At 37.8% G+C, this 22,265-nt stretch overlaps 1 protein-coding gene across 3 annotated transcripts in view; it reads right to left on the bottom strand.

The window, feature by feature from the left end:
* Positions 1 to 22,265, bottom strand: part of R3hcc1l (R3H domain and coiled-coil containing 1 like) — a 77,355-nt gene that overhangs the window by 21,534 nt on the left and 33,556 nt on the right. For 2 of the 3 annotated variants that reach the window (XR_003712249.1, XM_028773905.1), the window contains exon 2: positions 8,373 to 10,162. Coding sequence is in view for 2 of the 3 variants with exons in the window: in XM_028773905.1 (XP_028629738.1) it covers positions 8,373 to 10,148 (1,776 nt within the window). In the remaining variant the exon portion in view is untranslated. The remainder of the gene's footprint in view (positions 1 to 8,372; positions 10,163 to 22,265) is intronic. The other variant, XM_028773917.1, reaches the window with a different exon arrangement.

Raw genomic sequence — 22,265 nt, 5'->3', positions numbered from 1 at the left:
AAGCTGCATTATCAAGAGTGTGTCACTGCAGCACAATGTCAAGACAAGTAACTAATACAGCCCATAATTCTCATTCAACTTAATGAACCAGAGATACAGTCTATGAAGTTCACGCTGAAGAGGTTTTCCATTATCATCAGGTACTACTGACTTTCTATAAGAATGCCTACTTTCCTCATACTATAGTTATTATTTGGAGCCATATACATTTTTACTCATAACACACACAAGTAAGTGTGTGTGTGTGTGTGTAAGGAGGAGGACAAACTGTTCGTGCTCTCTCCTGAGAATCATAACAAAGTATTGGAAGGAATTTGAGAGCTAGGAGCAGATCCATATATGGGACACAAAAGAGAGAAATGCTGAAAAATTAAAGTGTATAAAGATGGAAGGACCAAAGCAAGACTGTGAAGGTAGGACCACTAACATAATGGGATCAAGGTTAGACACAGCAGTTTAGAGGTTTAAGGAAAGGCTATGAGGTGTGAGATACTTATACTGATGAGACAGGTATCTTTGAGATAGGCTTAGACTAATATTAGGAGCTGATGTCACATGAGGCTATGGAACACTTGAAATATGGCTAGTTTATATGAGATGAACTTTAAGTATGAAGTACGTATCGAGTTTCAAAGACTTAATACAAAAACTGAATGTAAAATATATCTTATTCATGATTTCTTACACAAGTCATACTTTGAAATGGTGTTTGGACATATTATATTAAAATACATAAATTATACTGCTTATTTTTATTTTTTTCTAACATGACTAGTAGAAAATTCAAACTTACTGCCAGGTATGGTGGCACAAGCTTTTGAGGCAGGTGAATCTCTGTGAGTTTGAGGCCAGCCTGGTCTACATACTGAGTTCCAGGACTGCCAGGGCTATAGTGATACAGTCCCAGGGAAGGAGGAGAGGAGGAAACGAGGGAGGGAGGAAAATTCAAAGTTACACATGTTGTTCATATTTTTATTGTAGACAACTAATCTTAAGTGTTACAGGCTCCAGAGCAGTATTTCCTAAAGTCAATATGAAATATTTATATTGTAAGAGTCATATTTTTATAACTAACAAACGTTTGATGAAAAAAATGAGGTTTATAATTGGATCCATTTTAATGCATCTACATTAGACCAAAGGAAAGCGTGCAAATGACTCAGAGCAAATAATTTAAAAAATTATCATGTGCATATGTGATGTATGTATAGTTGTACATACACAGTACATATGTGGAGGTCAGAGGACAATTCTGTAGATCCGCTCTCTTCTCCAACCTTTCCATGTACTCTGTGGATCACACTCGGTCAGGCTGCCATGCTTGCATGACAAGTGCCTTTACTGACTGAATAACCAGCCACAAACATTGCAAGACTTTCACCAGTGGTCATGTCTTGCTTCTTAGAAAGCCTAAGTGAAACCAAAATATTCTGTCATTTCTTTAACTTGCTTCCACAAACCATTCAATTAGTAAACTTCTTCAAAGTATGGGCTTGAAGATTCTTATTGTCCTAGTTGTCTGGCCAGCTACAAAATATAGCTTGACTTATTGTGACATAATTGTCCAAATCTATTTATAGAAGATATTTAAAAAATAAAGGATAGTGGGAAGTAAAAAAAAAAAATCTGCAAGCTCTTTAATTCATTGTTTAAGATACAAAAGGAAAATAAAAAAGATTTGATTTATTCTCTATAGATAAAAAATTAAAACATGCTACATTATTTTGGGAAAGTTATCTACAGCTTTGTCAGACGGGCTGCTATTATTATCCTGAATTCTGTGTGTAGACAGAGAATTATGTCACAGGGAGACTAAAAGGATATCCCTATGGTTACAAATCAGATTACTGACAAAGTCTGAATCATAATTCCAGTCACCTCGCTGCTAATCTAGCTTTCCATCCAGTAAAATAGTAAAACGGCCTTACAGTAAATGAACCAGAAGCAAAGCTTGCATCAGTGTTCAGGGTAACACTCTTTCTGATTAAGGATTTATGGATACAAGCTGTTATAGGCGGGAGAAGGATATTTATCAATGGCCAAGTTGAAAAGATAACAGAGATGATTTCTTTGAACTCCTATATTCTAATAGGCTACAGATTTTCCAAAGAACATTGCTCACGATAAAGCAGAATAACAGCCTCCTAAAGATGTTCACATTCAGATTCAGAAACTGGTAAAAACTCCACAGCATGTGAATTAAGGAATTAAGGTAGCAGACACAGATGTCTAAATCAGCTGACCTTAAAATAGTAAGATTATCTTGGTGGGTCCAGTGCAATAATAAGCATCTTTAAAAACTGAAGACCTGGGGGGCGTGGGGGAGTGGGGGAAGAAGGGAGAGAGGGACAGAGGGAGGCAGAAGAAGCTCTGCAGATAGAAAGGGGGCTATAACTAGGAATGCAGGGCAGCCTCTGGTAACTGAAAAGGGTTTTTAAAAATAAAATAAATTTCCTCCCTTACAGATTCCATAAAAGATCACAGCCTTGTCAATATCCTGATCTAGTCCAGAGGCACCATCTTGGGACTTCTGAGCTCTAGACTGTAAGATAGTTAATCTGTGTTGTTGTAAGCCACTGAGTTTCTAGCCACTTAATACAGCAGCAGTATACTATATGCTAAATATCTAACATACTACTTTTCTTACTTCACCTCATGTCACCCTATTAGATTATCCCACATCCCAAAGAGCCATGCTCAGCAGGCCAACACAGTACCTTTTTCCTACTATTCAAAGCAATGATTTGCAAGCTGCTTTATATCTTGCCCCCTTGCATACCTCTAATTTGTATTTGTTCTCCACGGACCTACTCACAAACTGCCCTAAACACCCCATGGGCCACTTGTATTGTTTTCTGTCCATCCAACAGCACAAACCTCATCTGCATTTTCATAGTATTCACTACATAACATCTTGTACCACAGCCAGATCTCTCTTCTTCTAATCTCACCCTGACCCCCACCCCCGAAACTATCCATTAGGCCTCCAAATGTTTGGATAATCATTTATTGACTCTGATACCAGAGAACAAATGGAAGCTCTAGTATCCACCTATAAATTCAATACATGAATCACTTAAAAGACAGGTGAACATGTCAGGCTGAACTTGGCATTCTTGGAAAGCTGTTATTACAGATATACTAAGTTTCAACACATAGTGGGTTGCATTTACAGTTAGTAAGAAAACTAGAGCGTTCCTCCTCACCATGTGCTTGTAAGACCAGATAAGAAGATACCACTGATAAAGCACAATGGTAAGAGTAACTACTTGACTGGAATAGAAAAACTAAGTCAAAAGAGGAATGCTAAAGGTTTCAATCTTTCCTAACTAGTCTTGGTAGCTTACCTCAGTACTACAATAATATTCACTAACAACAGCTATACAAGAAACCTAAAACTTACAAAGCTGACAGAATTAACATTGTCATTTTGCTTCTGAATTTCTCTAGAAACCAAAACAGTTTTTTTCCTTATGCTACTCTAAGTTATCGAGAGTCTTACATCATATCCAAGGCTGGTCTACCATGACACAAGTTATCTTGTTTCTACTTTTGAAGGTGCTACTCTTGCCCATCTATCCCCCTCAGCAACAAAGCAAGAGACATGTACTTCTGAAATTGGACATCAGACTCAGACTCACTGTTTTAAGAAGCAAGCTCATTTTAATCCAGGCGAGCAGTTTAATAGCATAAAGTGTTAGCTATTTAGTTTTATGTTTTATCTGGTTCCCAGTATCCCTGGCATCACTTTGGTTTTTCCTTAATCATCTCAGCCTTTGGGCAATCTATACAAAAATCTGTATATGACTACTCATTAGCACTCACATTCTGGGTCTCCATTCTAGACCTCCTGCAAATCTCCGTCTTCTCACACTTCAGAGTTACCACAACAAAACACAATCCTACATTTGAATGTAGTTACACTATCCAGTATCATTTCAACAGTCGCCTATAGCTAGTCACTCCTTTCTTAAACCTAGCAATAGAATAACTCAGCAGTATTTTTGATATAAATTATAAAATTAATTTTAAAACCAAAGCATATGCAAAATCAAATGCTCCTAAAAGTATACTTTGTCTTTAACCAGCTTTCAACGTAAATGGACCTTTAATTTTAGAGAAGTTGCTGCTGTCTGTTTACTTCTGACAATGGCAAAGAGGTTCATTTTTTGCCAACCCTCACCTCCCCCACTGGCAGTGTCCACTGTATGTTCAACATATAATGAACTGAATGGAATAACCACTGTGAGTCAAGTCTCTACCACATCTCCATCTGCCCCAACCACAGCTCACATAAACATCATAGTTTGCTGAACAAAGTACACTCAAGCACAGAACTGAGAACACCAGAATCTGATGCTTCAGAAAAGAATCTCAAATGAGAATGCCTCCCTTATGCTGACAATAGACTCAAGACTGTTCTCTTTTCTTCAGTTTAGAATAAGATCAGAATTAATGTGTTAATGGCTATATATCACTCAAGGATTCTAACAACACCCAAAATGGAGTTTTTTAACTTTAGGAATTACATGGTTTAAAAAAGCAGCAATGAAAAGGGATATCCTTAATACTCTCACTTTTTTGTGTGAACCAGGGATCTCTAGTCACCATGACTAACAGACTGAACAAGGCAGATGATTCAACCAAGTGCACCTTTGGATGGCCGAGTGATTGTGGTATCCACACAACAACTGGAAGATGTCTCTACAAATTGCCACTCGGGCAGTCAATAACCTATCAGTTCAGAAAGTTTTATTAAAATACAAATTATAAAATCTGTTAAGATGAGCTAGAACTAATGAAAGACACTGTGAGACTAGAAACAGTAATAAAGACATGGAAAGTGTACACGTTATTCATTAAGAGAAACAGGAGGAAGAAGTTAGGAACTCAGAATAATGTGGAAAAAGGACTGTTGTCATCTTTTTTTAAATTTATTTTTTTTTTGTCATCAACATCTTAACTCTATGGCTTCACCAACATGAAATTGTTATTAACCTTGGGGTAGCTCATCTTTTTAGTCAATGTGCCATTCATTAGACAATCAAATACTATCAGTATATCTCCTGTGTGGCTGTTTCAGTCATTGATTTAAATTAATTACCCATCAGATTGCTATGTGGCTATATGATCATATAATTATATATTTTCTCTCTCAATAAAATACAAACAATTTTAGATCACAGCCAACATATAGCATAATGCCGTTAATGTAGTAGTAAAAGTAATATCTTACTATTGCAATTTATAGTGTCAAACTCCAAGTGGTCAATATTTGCTATTTGATACCAAAACCATGGTCTCTGGAAGCTGCATTATAAAAGGCTTTCCTCGCCTTTGCAAAAGACTATAGGGAAACAGAGGATGTTAGAATGCCAATTAATACATTGAGTGGAAATGGGTGCAACTCCTTTACTTTGGATCCTGATTCTAATGGTTATGAAAGAGTAGTGGCTTTCTGTAACAAAAAGACTAAAAAGGTAGACTACCTACCTATTTGTTTCTATGCAAAAACTAGATATAGCCAATGAAGGTACCCAAGGCCAACATCCATCAACAACATTAGTGCAGTTTTGTTGGTACCTCACTTGCCCTACCCGTAAGTCTGCTGGCCTTAACAGGAGGTGGCAGGGGCTATGCAAGTTTAGTTTGTTGATATTTTCCTGGGAAACAGTTAATTCCTAGAGAGATAACAGGAGTCATGCCACCATTCTCTCCTTTATCAGTTATTAGTTTAAATTACTAGGTGGGCACCCATATCCTGGCTTTAGAAGATGAAATGCAATCGCCAAGCGGTGGTGGCACACACCTTTAATTAAAGCACTTGGGAGGCAGAGGCAGGCAGATCTCTAAGTCTTAGGCCATCCGGGTCTATAGGATGAATTCCAGAATAGCCAGGGCTACAGAGCGAAACCCTGTCTTGAAAAACAAACAAAGTAAAATAAAAAATAAAATAGAATACGAAATGTGATCTTTGACAATGCATTAAGGGTTGCAGTTCTGGAGCTCACTCACAACATAACTATGTTCTAGTTTCCTCTGACCAGTTTTAGAGGTTCAAATGTCATTTATCAATCAAAGCTTGCATACTCCACTTTACAGCAGATCTTCTTCTTGCCTATTAGAAACATTAGATGCGCTTCTGTTTCGTCTTTATCAACAAATAAATAGGCCAACTGGGAAAGAAGCCAAAGCCTTCTGTTGGAAAACTTTCAAGATAGATAAGCACTCTAGTTCTGCATTTAATAAAGTATGTTTGAGTAATATAAATAATAAACTAAGATATTAGATTTGTGGCATCCTTCAAAAAACCAGAAGAGAGTTGAGTCTACTGTACCCACAGCCTATCAGATTCGTTCTATTTTCATCCATCTTCAACCTTAAGTACTGCTAAAGACATGCAAGCACTAGCTGTCTTCAGGTTAAAGCACAACATATTCCATTTTCTTGGCATCCCCAGTATTTACTCAGCCAGTAGTTTCTGAGTATGTGACCACACTTCTCAAAACACTTAGTTGTTGTCTAAATTCTTTTGTACCTAGATGTGAAAGATCCAATTGCATGCATGGATCCCCTCTTCCAAAATACAAATAAAACTGAAATTCCCAAGAATCTGAGTACTGACCATGTTTTCAAAGTTGGTAGAGGCCAATCTAAAAAGGACAACACTCATACTCTAACTGATCATTCCCATCCTTCCACAGTTACTAACCATGTGCACAGCTGCCTTTTGCAAGGAGTTACCTTTTCTCTCCCAGTCTCAAGTCAGCCTTTTATCAGCTCTAGTTAACAGTTTCCTTCTCAGACTAAGACCCTTTCCCAATGATCTGAACTGTAGTAAGTTGTCTCCATTCATCTAACTCTCTGTCATTAGTATTTCCTAACCGGAGATGGATCTCAAACTCCTGCTTGATAAGGATTTTATAACTACCATTAAAGTAGTTCCCCAGTCACATTCTGACTGACATTTAAGGTGTGCAGACCTCTAGGCAAATAGTATAAAACTTTACATGTTTCTGAGTCACTTGAAAAAGTTAACAGATAAGTTGCTAGGCTACAGAGTATGCAGTTCTAAGAGGTTCTCAGATGATGCTTACCCTGCTCGCCCAAACACCATACTCTAGGAACCACTTACTTACTGCCTTTGTGAATTTGACTAAGGAAGGCTAGGCTACACACACAAAATTCTGATATAAATTCAAAAGGATCATGGGTGTTCACTCACAACTACTCTCCCACTCTCCCTCTGTATTTCATTCTAAGGAATGTGTAAGATGCTTCCTGACTTGGTATTAGGAAGCACTCACTACAGTACTAGTGAAACTGTGTAAGCACCTAGGAATGAAGGAGTGCTTCATAGTGGAAAGTCAGTTCTGTCCAATATGCTCTCCTCTTCAGTCTTGGAGTCTCTTTCACAGCTATGTGGTATTTTTCTATATACCTTGTTTAATTCTTAATAACAGGAAACTCATCCTTATCATTTAAAAATGACTCAAATAAAACCTTTCAGGTGAAGACATTGTCTGTTAGGAAGAACATAATGTAAATAATAGCTTCAACTGTCAATGACAGAACAGGACTGAAATCCTGATGTCTCTCCTAAGGGATAACCACCTGGGGATCATAAACAAACCATTTCTCCATTCCAGACCAAGGTCGTGTGAACCCACAATAAGAAATGAAAGAGAAAGTGGTTCTCTATTTAAAAACAATGGTCCTAATTTGTAATAAAGAATTTAAATGGCAGAGAATAGATGTTAAAATATAAACTTTGTCCAATGCCTTCAAGTCACACATTCTGTATTTATGAACTCTGACTAGTCAGCACATCGTTACTCACTTAAAGTTCCTTACACATACTCAACAGTCATTTATTCAACTTAAGTCAGTATCAACTCCATAAAAAATAGCCATATTCATTCATCTCCTTCTCTACTTCCTGCTACAGCTTCCAATAATATTCCAAAATTCACTAAAAAATAAGAACAAACAACTAAGTTATAAATTACTTCCTTCCCCCAAATGGCTAACGTAAAAATACATGTTGTCAACACAGAAAATATTTTTAGGTTCGTGGTCTATATTTCCTCAATGAGCGGCCAGAATCCATTAATTTCATATTTAATCTATTCAATGTAATACCTCTTAGGACTTAGCAATTACAGATACAGTAGGATTATATATATTTTAACTTTTCCATATCTATCAGTCTTTTCTCAATGTATAATCCTATCAGGCTATTACCACTGTAAGAACTCTTAAATTTAATGTGAGAAAAATGAATGAGTATATACAATGTCTATCAGAAATACTTTCAAATCTAGACTAATTTATAAATGGTCTAAATATCAAGTACTTTCAAGTGAGCATACCTCTTGTAGAAGACGCGGATCTACACAATCACCATCATCATTAAACATAGATTCCCAGCTTTCCTCCACAGCAATACTTCCTTGTATGTGAGAAGTGTCTGTTGTTTTTAGATCTACAGATGTTTCCACAGATGAATCAGAAAATGATACGCCACACACTATGCTCTCTGAGTCATCTTCCTCTTTTGTTTTAAACTCTTCAGCAGTTCTTAGGTCACATAAGGCCTCTGTCATCTCCTCCGTAGTATCTAGATCACCACCCAAGGCACTCTCCAAAAGTACGCCTGATGCATTTGACATACTCAGTTCAGAGTCCAGACAAGTGGTAAAATTACTATCAGCAGTCTTCTTTATGGGTAACGAGGAAGCACAATCTGACACACTTTCTATCAACTTTCCTGTTGACTCTGTAAAACCAGATGCAATACTCTCAGCATAAATATCCGAGCTAGCACTCAGGCTGCTGAGGTTTTCAGAGTTGTTCTCACTCTTAGCTGTATCATGCGGGGCTACATCTGCACTGATTTCTATATAATCTGAGAAATTTCTCGTGTTGCCACTACTCTCACCAGATTGTACAACTGCAACTGTACAAGGGCAGCCTACAGTTACAGGGTCACAAACTGTACCTGCAATGTCCACCACACATGCCTTGCTGGTACTGTCACATACATTCCTAAATCCATTATCTGTGTCTATTTCATGAACAAGGACCGCTGTATCAGAAGGTTGAGACTTTACACATAACTCATCAACAGAGCTGTCACTCTCACACTCTCTAGTCACTGCTGGATCAATAATGCCATTTGTGCTCTCTAATTTGCTGACTATCACCATTTTAAGAGAAACGTTACCCATATTCTCAGGCATGGAGTCTACACCTTTTTGACCCAAGACAGACTCTGTACTGTTGACTGTACCCTCACTCTCAGCTTCAAAGTCTACAAAAGTTGAATCAACATCATAGTCTGGACCTCCAGGAACAGAAACTACAGAGATGTTCCCAGGACTGTGCTTTGACACTCCACCTGATGTTTCCATACTGTCTGGTGCAGTTTCAGAATCAGAACTTAGTGTTACTGGCATAGCCATACCGTCTGGTTTCAGCACAGTGCTAACGACTTGAGGAAATTGGGAGACTAGCTCCATAATGTTGGCCTCACTTACAATGCTGCTTTCCAAATCTCTATTTACAAAAGTTTCCCCACTGAAGTCACAGAGTTCCACATTCTGGAATGGTCTGTTTGGAACCTGAGCAGCACTGACTTCTGAAGAAGACTGCGATGGAGATGACCCCCAGTGTCCTGTTACTCTTGCAGTCTGAACTTCCAAACACTCCATCTCCTTTGGTTTAGAAAGTCTTCGTAAAGGAACACTAGATACAATCCCAGCATCGAGAGCTCTGTGTTGATGTTCTTGGGATGAGGCTTCTATGGATTCTTCACTTCCTCTCTTTGAACAAGCCTTCTCTTTATTCCTTTTTTGTAAACACCTGTCTTTCCTTAATTTTGATGAAGATCTCTTTTCTTCCCTACAGTCAATATCCTTTCTATCAGAATGACCTGCACTTAGTCTTTGGGACTCGAGTTTACTTGCAGAGATCTTCTGGGGCACACAGCCTTCTTTTTGTTCTTTTGGCACAAAGGCAGGAGGCCCATGGCTTTCCTCCTGGTCACCTGACTTGAGGAGAGTTGTACCCCTTCGAGCTTTAGGTACATAAAGTGCCATGTCAGGCCTTTTGGTTCGAACTCTACATCTCTCTGCTTCTTGCTGCATGGCACCAATTAAATCTGAAAGAAAATGAAAGAGTTAATAATAAAAAACAAAGAAAAATTCAAAGAGTGGTAGAGGGCCTACTAATCTACTCTTTTAAGTATTTTAATTAATCTGTTTTTTTGCTTGTTTGTTTGTTTGTTTTTAAGTCAGCAATCATTGACTTAAAAAAACCTGACATAAAATACTTAATCCATTCAGGCATGTCAATAAGGAGAGTAAATGCCCAAAACTCATGAGAGAGATACATCTGACCCTCTCTTCTTCTATGAAATGTTTTAGTATTTATTTAGTTAAGTATGTGTGTGTGTGTTTACATACACGTTTCTGTGTGCTTATGCATATAAGCCACTGTGCCATCTGGAGATCAGAGGTCATTTGGACAGGAATTGGTTCTCTCCTTGCATCCATCATGTGACTACTGGGACTGGAACTCAGACCTGAGATTGCTAAGCTTGGCTGCTGGTACCTTTACTTGCTGAGTCACCTAGCTAAACATACTTTGCTACTTTGAACTTTTAATAGCTAGCTTAACAAACAATTTTCTATTATTCTGTTTGTAAAAGAAAATGATTTTTAAAAAAATGTATTAATTTATTTGTGTGTATATCTGTGTGCACACACATGAACGTCACACAGTACATGTGGAGGTAAGAGTTGGTTCTTTCCTTCCATGATGTGGATTATGGGGACAAAAAAGCACCTTTACCCTCTAAACCATTTTGGTGGCCTAAGAATATGATTTTAATAGTAAGTCAGATTTCAGAAAGGTCTGCACCTTCTGGTAGACACTGGCAGATGTGGATCAAGGAACGGAAACAATGAGCAGAAGTGAAGGTAAAAGGAGGGGTACCAAGAGAGCAGTATGGACTTACATCCCCACAGCCTTTCAAATTTAGCATGTTTTATATCACAATCAGATATACACAATAAGCAAAAAAGCACCAAAGAAATGTCCAACTGACATAAACTGATGGGATTAATAAAGACCAAAAATGGTAAAATTACAACTCATCATTTCTGGAATCTAAAGTGAAATTCTAATGGCAACATGAAGGCAGCAGACAATAAACACAATTATCTGGGGAAAAACAAAAACAAACAAAACCTAACAGAAGATTTATTTTTGTAAAATCTACCCAAAGAAGTATCTGAAGGTTTCTATTTCAGCCCCAAGGTCAAGCAAATATGAATTTTTAAAAAGCCACACACTCTTAGCATGGAGGGGGAAAATGCCATACTGTGTGTGATTAGAACAACTAACTGAAGGATATTTCTTGCCCAAAGGGGTTTAAATGAAGCATCACATCTAATGTTATACCTGGGGAACAGCTATTCTACAGAAGAGACATTTTTCTTCCACATTTCTGTGTGTCTATGTTTCTCCAGAACCAACTGACAAAAATTAAAGGAAGCAACAGTTTTAACTCAATGTAAGAAAAAACCAAAGCAATGCAAAACAAAACTCTGTACTTCCAGATTTTTTCAATGCTATTATCAGGTAACAACCATGTTTCCAATAAAAACTAAATACATCTAGAAACTAACATACACTAGAGAAAGCAATTCTATTTATAACAAACATTTAAGCATCTTTCTATATACTATCTTTAATCTGTAACTAAACTATTAAACCCTACAAAATCATATACTTTAAAATTGTATTCTATAACGGTTCCCAAAGCAATCCCCTTTCCTTAATGATCATATATCATAAATACTGTTTTTAAAATCAGAATAGCAACATAATAAACTTATATTGTCTATTTCCTACCCAAATGCTAAATTCAATTGGGCCATAACAAGCAGTGTGCTCATAAATTACCAACAAGCCCAACAAGTGTATATTAGGGTGTTGTTGTTTATATCAATGATGTCCACAGTAAGTGACTCCTTTGCTCAAGTGGATAACAGCTTTGACTAATGGAAGAGGGTATCTTCATCTTTTAAGCTCTTCACACTATAGTAGCTAAAGACATGACACATTTACATTAGTAGTATTTTCATCACTGTAAGGCTAGCCAATCAATAAGTAATCAAGCCCTGATTTATGGCACCTGCCGATCTCTGTACAGTAAATATTTTTATTTTTACTGTGGATAATTTCAAGCTACAGATTTGGGGGAAATTTGTAAAGGCATATACTAGTCTTTCGACTATAGAGATGTAATTTCCATCGCACAGATCATATCAAAAGGCATTAAGTAGTTACCTTCTAAAAATTCAGTAGATTTAATAGTAATCCTATGTATGTGCATAATCCTATGTATGTAATCCTATGTGTGTTCACAGCAATGGTTACTTAAAAAAAAAAAGAGTACAAAAATCCTAAAATGTCAATGTTCAGCTCTTGGGCAAGTAGAAGATACTCTGACACAGAACTCTTTTTGAGGTTACTTCAGACTAAGTTACAGACCAAAACTAGGAAGAGTATCCTCATCTTGTGGACTTTCAAGATACTGCCAATTTACTATAAAGTTTTCTCAAATTTTCATGAACTTCTTTTGGAACTGTAGGCATGACAGTCCTTTAACAATGGAAGTATGGGGACCTGTCATATACAATTTAAAGGAAAATGTATCTTGGATTTAAAAACTTCCCACCAAGGGGGTGGGGGGGGCTAGGGAGATGACCCAGACAATGAAGTACTACTTGCCATACAAACATGAGGGTCTGAATTCAAGCTGAAGAAAAAGAAAAAAAGCTATATCTCTTGGCCTGCAACCTCAGGGACAAGGAAGCAGACAGAAGGAGCCCAGACAGTCTAGCAAAACAACAAGCTCAAAGTAAAGTGAGACCTTGTGTGAAATATGAAGAGAGAGCCACTGACACCTGAGGTACACCTCTGGCCACCACACACAAGCCCACACTTGCACACACTAACTTCCCACGCAGGGATTTACTCGGAAGCAGCTGATTTCTTCACTTCCCCATATAGCTTAACTTATTTTAAATTTTTTTTCTTTTAAATGTTGAAAGGGTTCTTACTAACTTAAAGAATTAGTTATTCTGCATTTTGCAGCTTATTTATTCCAGAAAGACTATATATGCAATTCTGTTCAAAATTACATTTTCTAAACGGGTAAGAAGTCAGATTCCTTTATCATAGAGAGCAGCCAATTACTAAAATATATCTTTGAAACAATTCAGGCTGAATTAGCTTCTCTGTAACTTCTGTGCATTGGGACTACAGTCAGTTTAGCACCTTTCCAACTGCCTCTATTGTTTTAAAGTTCTCTTGAGAAAAAACATGTGAGTAACTTTAAGGACCTCTCTGATCTATCTTCATAAGAATATAAATTACACGAACAAATCAAGCTTTAACATTTTTACAACAGGTCCATACCACCTGTCTTATATTGTTATCTAAACATACGCAGCTCTCCAAACAACAGGGGATTAGTCCTTTAAATACTCAATAGACAATTCAACCATGAATTCACTAGACTCAGGATTCTAAAAAAGTTCTGAGTATCTAATATTTGAAAGAAATTACCTAGAGGGTATGCTTGTAGAACAAACTCTCTAGTGTTCTATTACTTTGTTGGTTCACACAAATGCACCTAAGTAAATCATGTATGTTACCTCAATTTCTCTCTCTCTCTCTCTCTCTCTCTCTCTCTCTCTCTCTCTCTCTCTCTCTGTGTGTGTGTGTGTGTGTGTGTATGAGGAGGGGGAGGTGAGAATAGGGGGAAAGAGAGAGAGTCTTAATACTTATTTCAGGTTTGCCTATATAGCCTAGACTTGTCTCAAACTCGAAATCCTGCCTCAACCTCTCAAGTGCTGGAATTACAAGCACGTGCCACCATGTCTTCCTGCATCATTTTTTTTTTATTAGTAAAATCTGAACTGGAAACCTAGAGGTAAATTACACAAGTTAGAAACAGTACCAAAGTGTTCAATATCCTTTACCTAATTCACCTGCTGTCTGCCCTTACCATTTCTCCACAAGTGCTTTATCACTCATAATCACACATGTCCCTTTTCCTTTCCTACTTCCCTCCCTCCCCAGGGCTGGCTTTTGTCCTTGAAGCAGCCAAGACCGTTTAGGTGAATCTAATGGCTTTAATCTGACCCAATTCTTATGATCCGGTATTTCCCACTCGTGTCACAGCACTATCCTGAAAAAACAAACAAACAAACAAAAATAAAAACACGTGCTAAGATTTCCTAAGCTAAATATCACAGCTGCTATGGTTGGTCAACACAGGAAATTTCCACCTGAAAAACATTTTCTAACCTTTCCAAAATCAAAGATTATTACCTTATCTAATACTCCATTTGTAAAAGAAGAAAAGGGATGTCTCCATAGTTGTATGATCCCTTCACTAGACACATCCCTTGTTCTGTTCCTTTCTAGAAAGTCCCAGAACTGAGATGCAACAATTACTATAACCCAGGTGTTTTTTTGTTTCTTTCTTTCTTCTTCTTCTTTTTTTTAAACCATGTCAAATTCCTTTGAAAAGGAACCAAGGCACAATCAATTCTCTTGTTAATAAACAATAATATGAGGTTGAGAGAAGAAAACATTCTTAATTAAAATATTTTAGCAGATTTATTTCAAATCTATTTTCTATTTTCTGAAGACTAAGTTTCATTAAATTTGTTAACAATTATGAAATGTTTTAGACACCATAGTGAGTTCTGACTGTCATTCTCTTAAGAAATCTACAAAATAAAAGGAAACTTTAATGCAGTATGTCTACATAAAGGGTACCTAACATGACAATCCTCATGTATTAAAATATCAGTGCAACTGCCCTGAACACAAGACTCAGGTAGACAAAGAGTCGACAAGAGACAACACACACACACACACACACACACACACACACACACACACACACACACACGAGCACAGTTCTCAGCAGTCCCACATCATATGGGATTCATTTTACAGTAGCTGTGGCACTTCAAAACACTGGGAAAAGAAAAACACTCTGGCTATTTCTTGGCTTGCCTTTTCTGTATATTCAAGTGAAATTTGTCTATGGGGTATCAAGGTTACTGTATAACATAGTAGGTTAAAATGTGTTATCTACAAACTGGGTTTAGTGTTCCTAGAAAATTTGGTAGATCTCATCTGTGCTGTCAAGAGAGTAATTTTGAGTAAACATATTTAAAATAATTCTTTTTCAATGCCAAAGTTTTGTTTGAGTCTCTCTTTTTGATTCTGTTTGGCAAATAGATTATGTTTAATGGTATTGGAATGGAGTCTAGGACCACAACCATGAGAGGTAAGTGCTTTATCACTGACTGTACAACGACTAAAACATCCAAAATAAAAATGAATACATTTAAGATATCCTCTAATTTCACTGTAGCCTTTGCTCTGAACACATGACATGCACATTCTGCACTGAATACATCATTATGCCATACAATACTACTGCATGCTATGAACTGTATTCTGACTGTATTGCAATGTCTTCTGTTCTCATAGGAACAATGGCTTAAGTGCAGAAAACAAAGCTTTAACTTTTCTATTCTCATTTTTCAATAAGTATCAAATTACTGTATCTTTGTACTATGATAGAATGTTTTATTCTAAAAATGGTTGTTTGAGTTAACTTAATGTCATAAAAAATCACTGATTTAATTTTCACTTGGGAATCACAACAAAATTTCTAACAATTTCTTTTTTTTTTTCACTTTCTCTTCTATTAGATTTATCTGGTTTTATGTGGAGGTCCTTGATCCACTTGGACTTGAACTTTGTACAAGGAGATAAGAATGGGTCAATTTGCATTCTTCTACATGCTGGCCTCCAGTTGAACCATCACCATTGGTTGAAAATGCTGTCTTTTTTCCACTGGATGGTTTTGGCTCCTTTGTCAAAGATCAAGTGACTATAAGTGTGTGGGTTCATTTCTGGGTCTCTGTACCAATACCATGTAGCTTTTGTTTTTGTTTTTTAACTGGATATTTTCTTTATTTACATTTCAAATGGTGTCCCCTTTCCAGGTTCATCCCCCCAAACCCCCTATCCCATCCCCCCCCCCCTGCCTCGATGAGGGGGTTTCCCCCCCCGCAACCCCCCCCCCTCATCCTGGCATTCCCTTACAATGGGGTATTGAGCCTTCCTTCACAGGACCAAGGAGCTCTCCTCCCATTGATGCCCAATAAGACCATTCTCTGCTACATATGTGGCTGGAGCCATGGGTCCCTCCATGTGTACTCCTTGGTTGGTTTTAGTCCCTGGGAGCTCTGGAGGGTCTGGTTGATTGATATTATTGTTCTTCCTATGGGGTTGCAAACCCCTTCAGCTCCTTCAATTCTTTCTCTAACTCCTCCATTGAAGATCCCATTGAGGACCCCATGCTCAGTCCAATGGTTTTGTGTGAGTATACCCTCTGAATTTGTCAGGCTCTAACAAAGCCTCTCAGGAGACAGCTATATCAGGCTCCTGTCAGCATGCACTTCTTGGCATCCACAATAGTGTCTGGGTTTGGTGACTGTATATGGGATGTAGTTGGGGCAGACTCTGGATGGCCTTTCCTTCAGTCTCTGCTCCACACTTTGTCTATGTATTTTCTCCCATGAGTATTTTGTTTCCCTTTCTAAGAAGGACGGAAGCACTCACACTTTGGTCTTCCACTTTGGTCTTTCACTTCTTGAGCTTCAAGTGGTCTATGAATCTTGAGTATTCCAAGCATTTGGACTATTATCCACTTAATCAGCGAGTGCATACCATGTGTGTTCTTTTGTGATTGAGTTACCTCACTTAGGATGATATTTTCTAGCTCTATCCATTTGCCTAAGAATTTCATGAATTCATTGTTTTTAATAGCTGAGTAGTACTCCATTGTGTAAATGTACCACATTTTCTGTATCCATTTCTCTGCTGAAGGACATCTGGGCTCTTTCCAGCTTCTGGCTATTAAATATACGGCTCCTATAAACATAGTGGAGCATGTGTCCTTGTTGTATGTTGGAGAATCTTTTGGGTATATGCCCAGGAGTGGTATAGAATTGGCAGGATTAATACAGTAAAAAATGGCCATGTTGCCAAAAGCAATCTACAGATTCAATACAATTCCCATCAAAATTCCAACTCAATTCTTCACAGCGTTATAGAAAGAGCAATTCTCAAATTCATTTTGAATAACAAAAAACCTAGGATAGCAAAAACTATTCTCAACAATAAAAGAACTTCTGGGGGAATCACCATCCCTGACTTCAAGATGTATTACAGAGCAGTAGTGATAAAAACGGTATGGTATTGGTACAGGACAGGCAGGTAGATCAATTGAATAGAATTGAACCCACACACCTATGGTCACTTGATCTCTGACAAAGGAGCCAAAACCATCCAGTGGAAAAGGACAGCACTTTCAACAAATGGTGCTGGTTCAACTGGAAGTCAGCATGTAGAAGAATGCAAATTGACCCATTCTTACCTCCTTGTACAAAGCTCCAGTCCAAGTAGATCAAGGACCTCCACATAAAACAGATACACTGAAATTAACAGAGAAGAAAGTGGGAAAGAGCCTCGAACACATGGGCACAGTGGAAAAGTTCCTGAACAGAACACCAAGGCTTATGCTCTAAGATCAAAATCAACAAATGGGACCTCATAAAATTGCAAAGCTTCTGTAAGGCAGAGGATACTGTCAATAGGACAAAATGCCAACAGATTGGGAAAAGATCTTTACCAATCCTCCATCCAGTAGAGGGCTAATATCCAATATATACAAAGAACTCAAGAAGTTAGACTCCAGACAAACAAAAAACCCTATTAAAAAATGAGGTACAGAGCTAAACAAAGAATTCTCAACTGAGGAAACTCGAATGGCTGAGAAGCACCTAAAGAAATGTTCAATATCTTTAGTCATCAGGGAAATGCAAATCAAAACAACCCTGGGATGCCACCTCACACCAGTCAGAATGGCTAGGATCAAAAACTCAGGTGACAGCAGATGGTGGCGAGGATGTGGAGAAAGAGGAACAACAATCCTCCATTGTTGGTGGGATTGCAAGCTGGTACAACCACTCTGGAAATCAGTCTGATGGTTCCTCAGAAAATTGGATATAGTACTACCTGAGGATCCAGCTATACCAACAATTTCTAAAAACCTAAACAATACTTGTTATTTAGTACTATGTGTTTATGTAAAGTGACAGTCTTCATGCTGATGTGGTGGTTTGAATGAGAATGGTTCCTATAGGATAGGCTTACAAAGGTTTGAATGCTTAGACACCAAGGAGTGGTACTATCTGAAAGGATTAGGAGGCATGGCCTTGGAGGAAGTGGGGAGGGGGAGGGCTGGCTGGGGTTTCAAAAGCCCAAGTCAGTGCCAGTGTGTCTCTCTTCTGCTATGTGTAGAACTCTGAGCTACTTGTCTGCCTGCATGTTCCCATACACCCTGCCATGATAACAATGAACTGTAAACCTCTGAACCAGTAAGCCAGCCCCAAGCTGCCTTGGTCACAGTGTTTCTTCACAGCAATGGAACAGTAACTAAGACACCTGACAGTGATAAAATAATAAATTCTGAGTAACACTGAAGATGTAGTAACTCCTAAAATATCAAATATTCACCAAGATGTATTTATTTAGAAGATCTTTAAGGTTACATCTATTTATTTACTGGTGAATGAGAGGAGGCACTTGCTTGCTCCAGTGCCCAAGTGGAGGTCAGATGACAACCTGCAGGAATTGATTCTCTCCTACCCTGAGGGTCTCAAGGATTGAATTTGAGTCATCAAGCTTGGTTGCAGTCACCTTTACTTGCTGAGCCCACCTCTCTGAGTCAGAAGACTTAACTCTTTATGTGAAAATAAGTAAGCATATTTATATTTGTATGCAAATTTGTTTTGCCTTTAATGAATGATAGAATGAGATATATACTGAAGAATTTAAAAAAAAGAATTTCTTTATAGCCCACTACCATTAAATGTATGATCTGTGTGGTGGTTTGAATATGCTTGGCCCATGAGAAGTGGTACTATTAGAAGGTATGGCCTTGTTAGAGGAAGAGTGTCACTGTGGAGGTGGCATTTTGAGGTCTTATATAAGCTTAACTCTGGCCAGTTGACAAAGTCTCCTCCTGGCTGCCTTCAGATCAAGATATAGAACTCTCAGCTTCTAAGTCATGTCTCCCTGGACGCTGCTATACTTCCTGCCATGGTGATAACAGACTGAACCTCTGAAACTATAAGCCAGCTCTAATTAAATGTTTTCTTTTATAAGAGTTGCTTTGGTCCTGGTGTCTCTTCAAAGCAAGAAAACCCTAAGACAATCTGTATTAATATTGTGTATACCTATTGTGGTGGTTTGAAAGAGAAATGTACTGAATAGGCTCACATATTTGAACACATGGTCCCCAGTGAGTGGTACTATTTGAGGAGGTTATGGAACCTTTAGGAGGTGCAGCTGTACTATAGGAAGTATATCACTGGGGCAGGCTTTGATAGTTACAGTGTCTCCTATTTCCAGCCTGCTCTCTCTGCTTCTAGTTGAGATGTGATCTCTCAGCTTGCTGCGCCAGACACCTGCTGCCATGCCTCCCCCACCATTATGAACTCTCTCCCAGAGAACCAAAATAAACTTTTCCATAAGTCCCTTTTCATCATAAGTAACTAATATATGTATATGACCAGAGTTACAAAAAATTTCTCAGGCAAAAGAGTTTCAAAGTAGAAAAAGTTTAAGGAGTTCTGTACTAGTCTATTCTTCCTGAGAAACGCTAGGACAACAGAAGACAACACAGAGGGTGCTATCACACTATCACATACCTTGACGATGCCCAGAAAATATCACACCATCGTTCATTTTCCTTTTGTTTGTTTGGCACTAAAGATGGAGTCCAGGGCCATGGCTATGCTAACATGTGAACTATACAGTAAGATACACCTACACACCTCATTCCTTAATTCTGACCAGTACAGCCCTAATTATAACCTAAAATGTACTAAATAGGAAGTATAAAAAATGTTTCCATTTCTGTAGACTGTTCTTGACAATATTTTTTTCCTTTTTTTTTTTTTTTAATTAATAGTAGCAAGGGGCTGGGAACATAGCTTAGTTGGTAAGAATGTTTGTTTGGCATGTATGAGTTCCTAGGTTCTATTCCAAGTATTTACATTAACCAGATGTGGTAGCTTAGCCTATAATCCCAGCACTAGAGGAAATACAGTAGGGGGTTCAGCAGAAGGTCACCTTTGCTTACATAGTGAGCAAGACTCTGGTTTGTTGGTTGTTGTTGTTGTTTTTTTTTTTTTTTTTTAAGAAAAAGAAAAAAATGTTTGTGTCCACTTTTAATAGGCCATCTTTTAAAAATATTTTCCAGGTACTCTCCTTTCAGCTAGCAATAATTTTTCATGAATGTGCATTTCTAAGGAGAATTATCTACACTGTTACATATGAAAGAGCAGGAAATGAAAGAGAAAAAAGATGTCAAAGGACTACTATTTTATACTACATGTTTCACATTATTTAAATTTGTTACAGCAAGCATGCAGTATTTTGTGATTAAAAACAAAATCACTAGAATTCAAAGACTATTTTAATAAAATAAGATAGTACAATAACCTGGCATAAAAGAACCATAGGCAATGAACATTTATAAACAGATCTTCACTGGACAAAACTACTGTAGGTAAGAAAATGATGAATGGAGAAAAGAGAGAATGCTTTAATATGCTTGACAGTACAATAAAACAAGCAGCACATAAATTACTTGATGGGAAGATAGCAGCAAGTGCTACAGAATGCTGAGCAACCTCCATTGGTTTGAGAATAGTCTAGGACTGCACTGACCAATGCAAGTACACAAAGCGTCTGAACATCTGAAGTGTGGTCAGTTTGACCTCAGATGTAACACTGTAGGGTTTCAAAGGCTTGGGACATGTATGTGTGCACGCATGTCCCAACTTAAACTTAAAATGTCTCATTATTTTTATGTTGATTATATAGAGATGATAGCTGCTTTGGATATACTAGTTTATATAAAATATTAATTTCATGTTTATTTTTATACTTTTAAAAGTTGCTGGTGACTAGACAATGACAGGGGGACCAGAGCCATTACAAGGTCCCCTTCAATTACTGGAGGTCAGGCTTCTATCCTCGCCTTTGCAAGATTAGAATCGCCACAGTCCTTCTATACTTAGAGAAGGGAGGAGATGTCAGGGGCAGCCCTGCTTATACACTGAAGGCCTAAAATCAGCCATAGGCCTAAAATCAGCAATAGGCCTGTCATATATGTATACTAACACCAAGTCTTGGGTCTCTGTGGAAAAACATTGAAACAGATGGCTATAAGCTATTGTAAACAGGCAGCTTTTGTGGAAATCTACCAGCCTGAGTAGTCATAGACCTTGTAAATAGGTAGACTTGGCAGATAATACCAACTTAGATAAGGACAAGTGAATCATAGGCAGAGTCATAGTGACCTGTCCCCTGAACCTTCACCCAGCCAATACCCTGTTCTGAAAGATATCTGTATTCCCCCTGAACACCCATGCCCCAGTGTCATCCCCTTCCCCATGTCCTGCCTTTTTGTGTTTATAACCCCTGTGTGAATACGTAAAAATTACGATTTGAAAAAAAAATAAATTATATAAAAAAAAAAGTAGCTGGTGAATTTAAAAACCATTTACATGGTTCACATGCCTGCCCCATGTCATGCTTCTAATTGGACTAGCACTGCTCCAAGATGTTTCCATAGTGCTAAAGTCATGAGCAAAGGTAGCCAGTTTTTCCTCTTTGTATTGTCTACTTCAGCAACATGGAAACACACCAAGTTAATCTGTATACTCAAAGTGATTTTTAAAGTGTTAAATGCAAAAATCTACTCATGTTTCACAAATCTCAAAGTAATACAAGTTATATAACATGCCCTTGAAATAAAACTGATCATCAACACACTTAGGAACACTGCTTACCACTCCTTCTCCTAAAAACAGAGCTTTTTAAAACACTGATGTTTGAATCCATGGAAGGCCCTAAATTTAGAATTGTTTCTTTGTACATTCAGAAAGGAACACCCCTGGCTTTAAAATACTTCAAGAGTATTCTTTATTGTTTTCAGTCAACTTATAAACTGGCAAAACTAGAGATGCCAAGGGCCTTCAGTTCAGTAGTGTGTATTTCATTTGTAAAGAACCGACTAAAAA

Source organism: Grammomys surdaster, unplaced genomic scaffold (genome assembly GCF_004785775.1).
Source record: "Grammomys surdaster isolate TR1022 unplaced genomic scaffold, NIH_TR_1.0 66, whole genome shotgun sequence".
In the NCBI taxonomy this organism is placed as follows: Eukaryota; Metazoa; Chordata; class Mammalia; order Rodentia; family Muridae; genus Grammomys; species Grammomys surdaster.
This window is presented reverse-complemented; position numbering and strand designations above follow the sequence as displayed.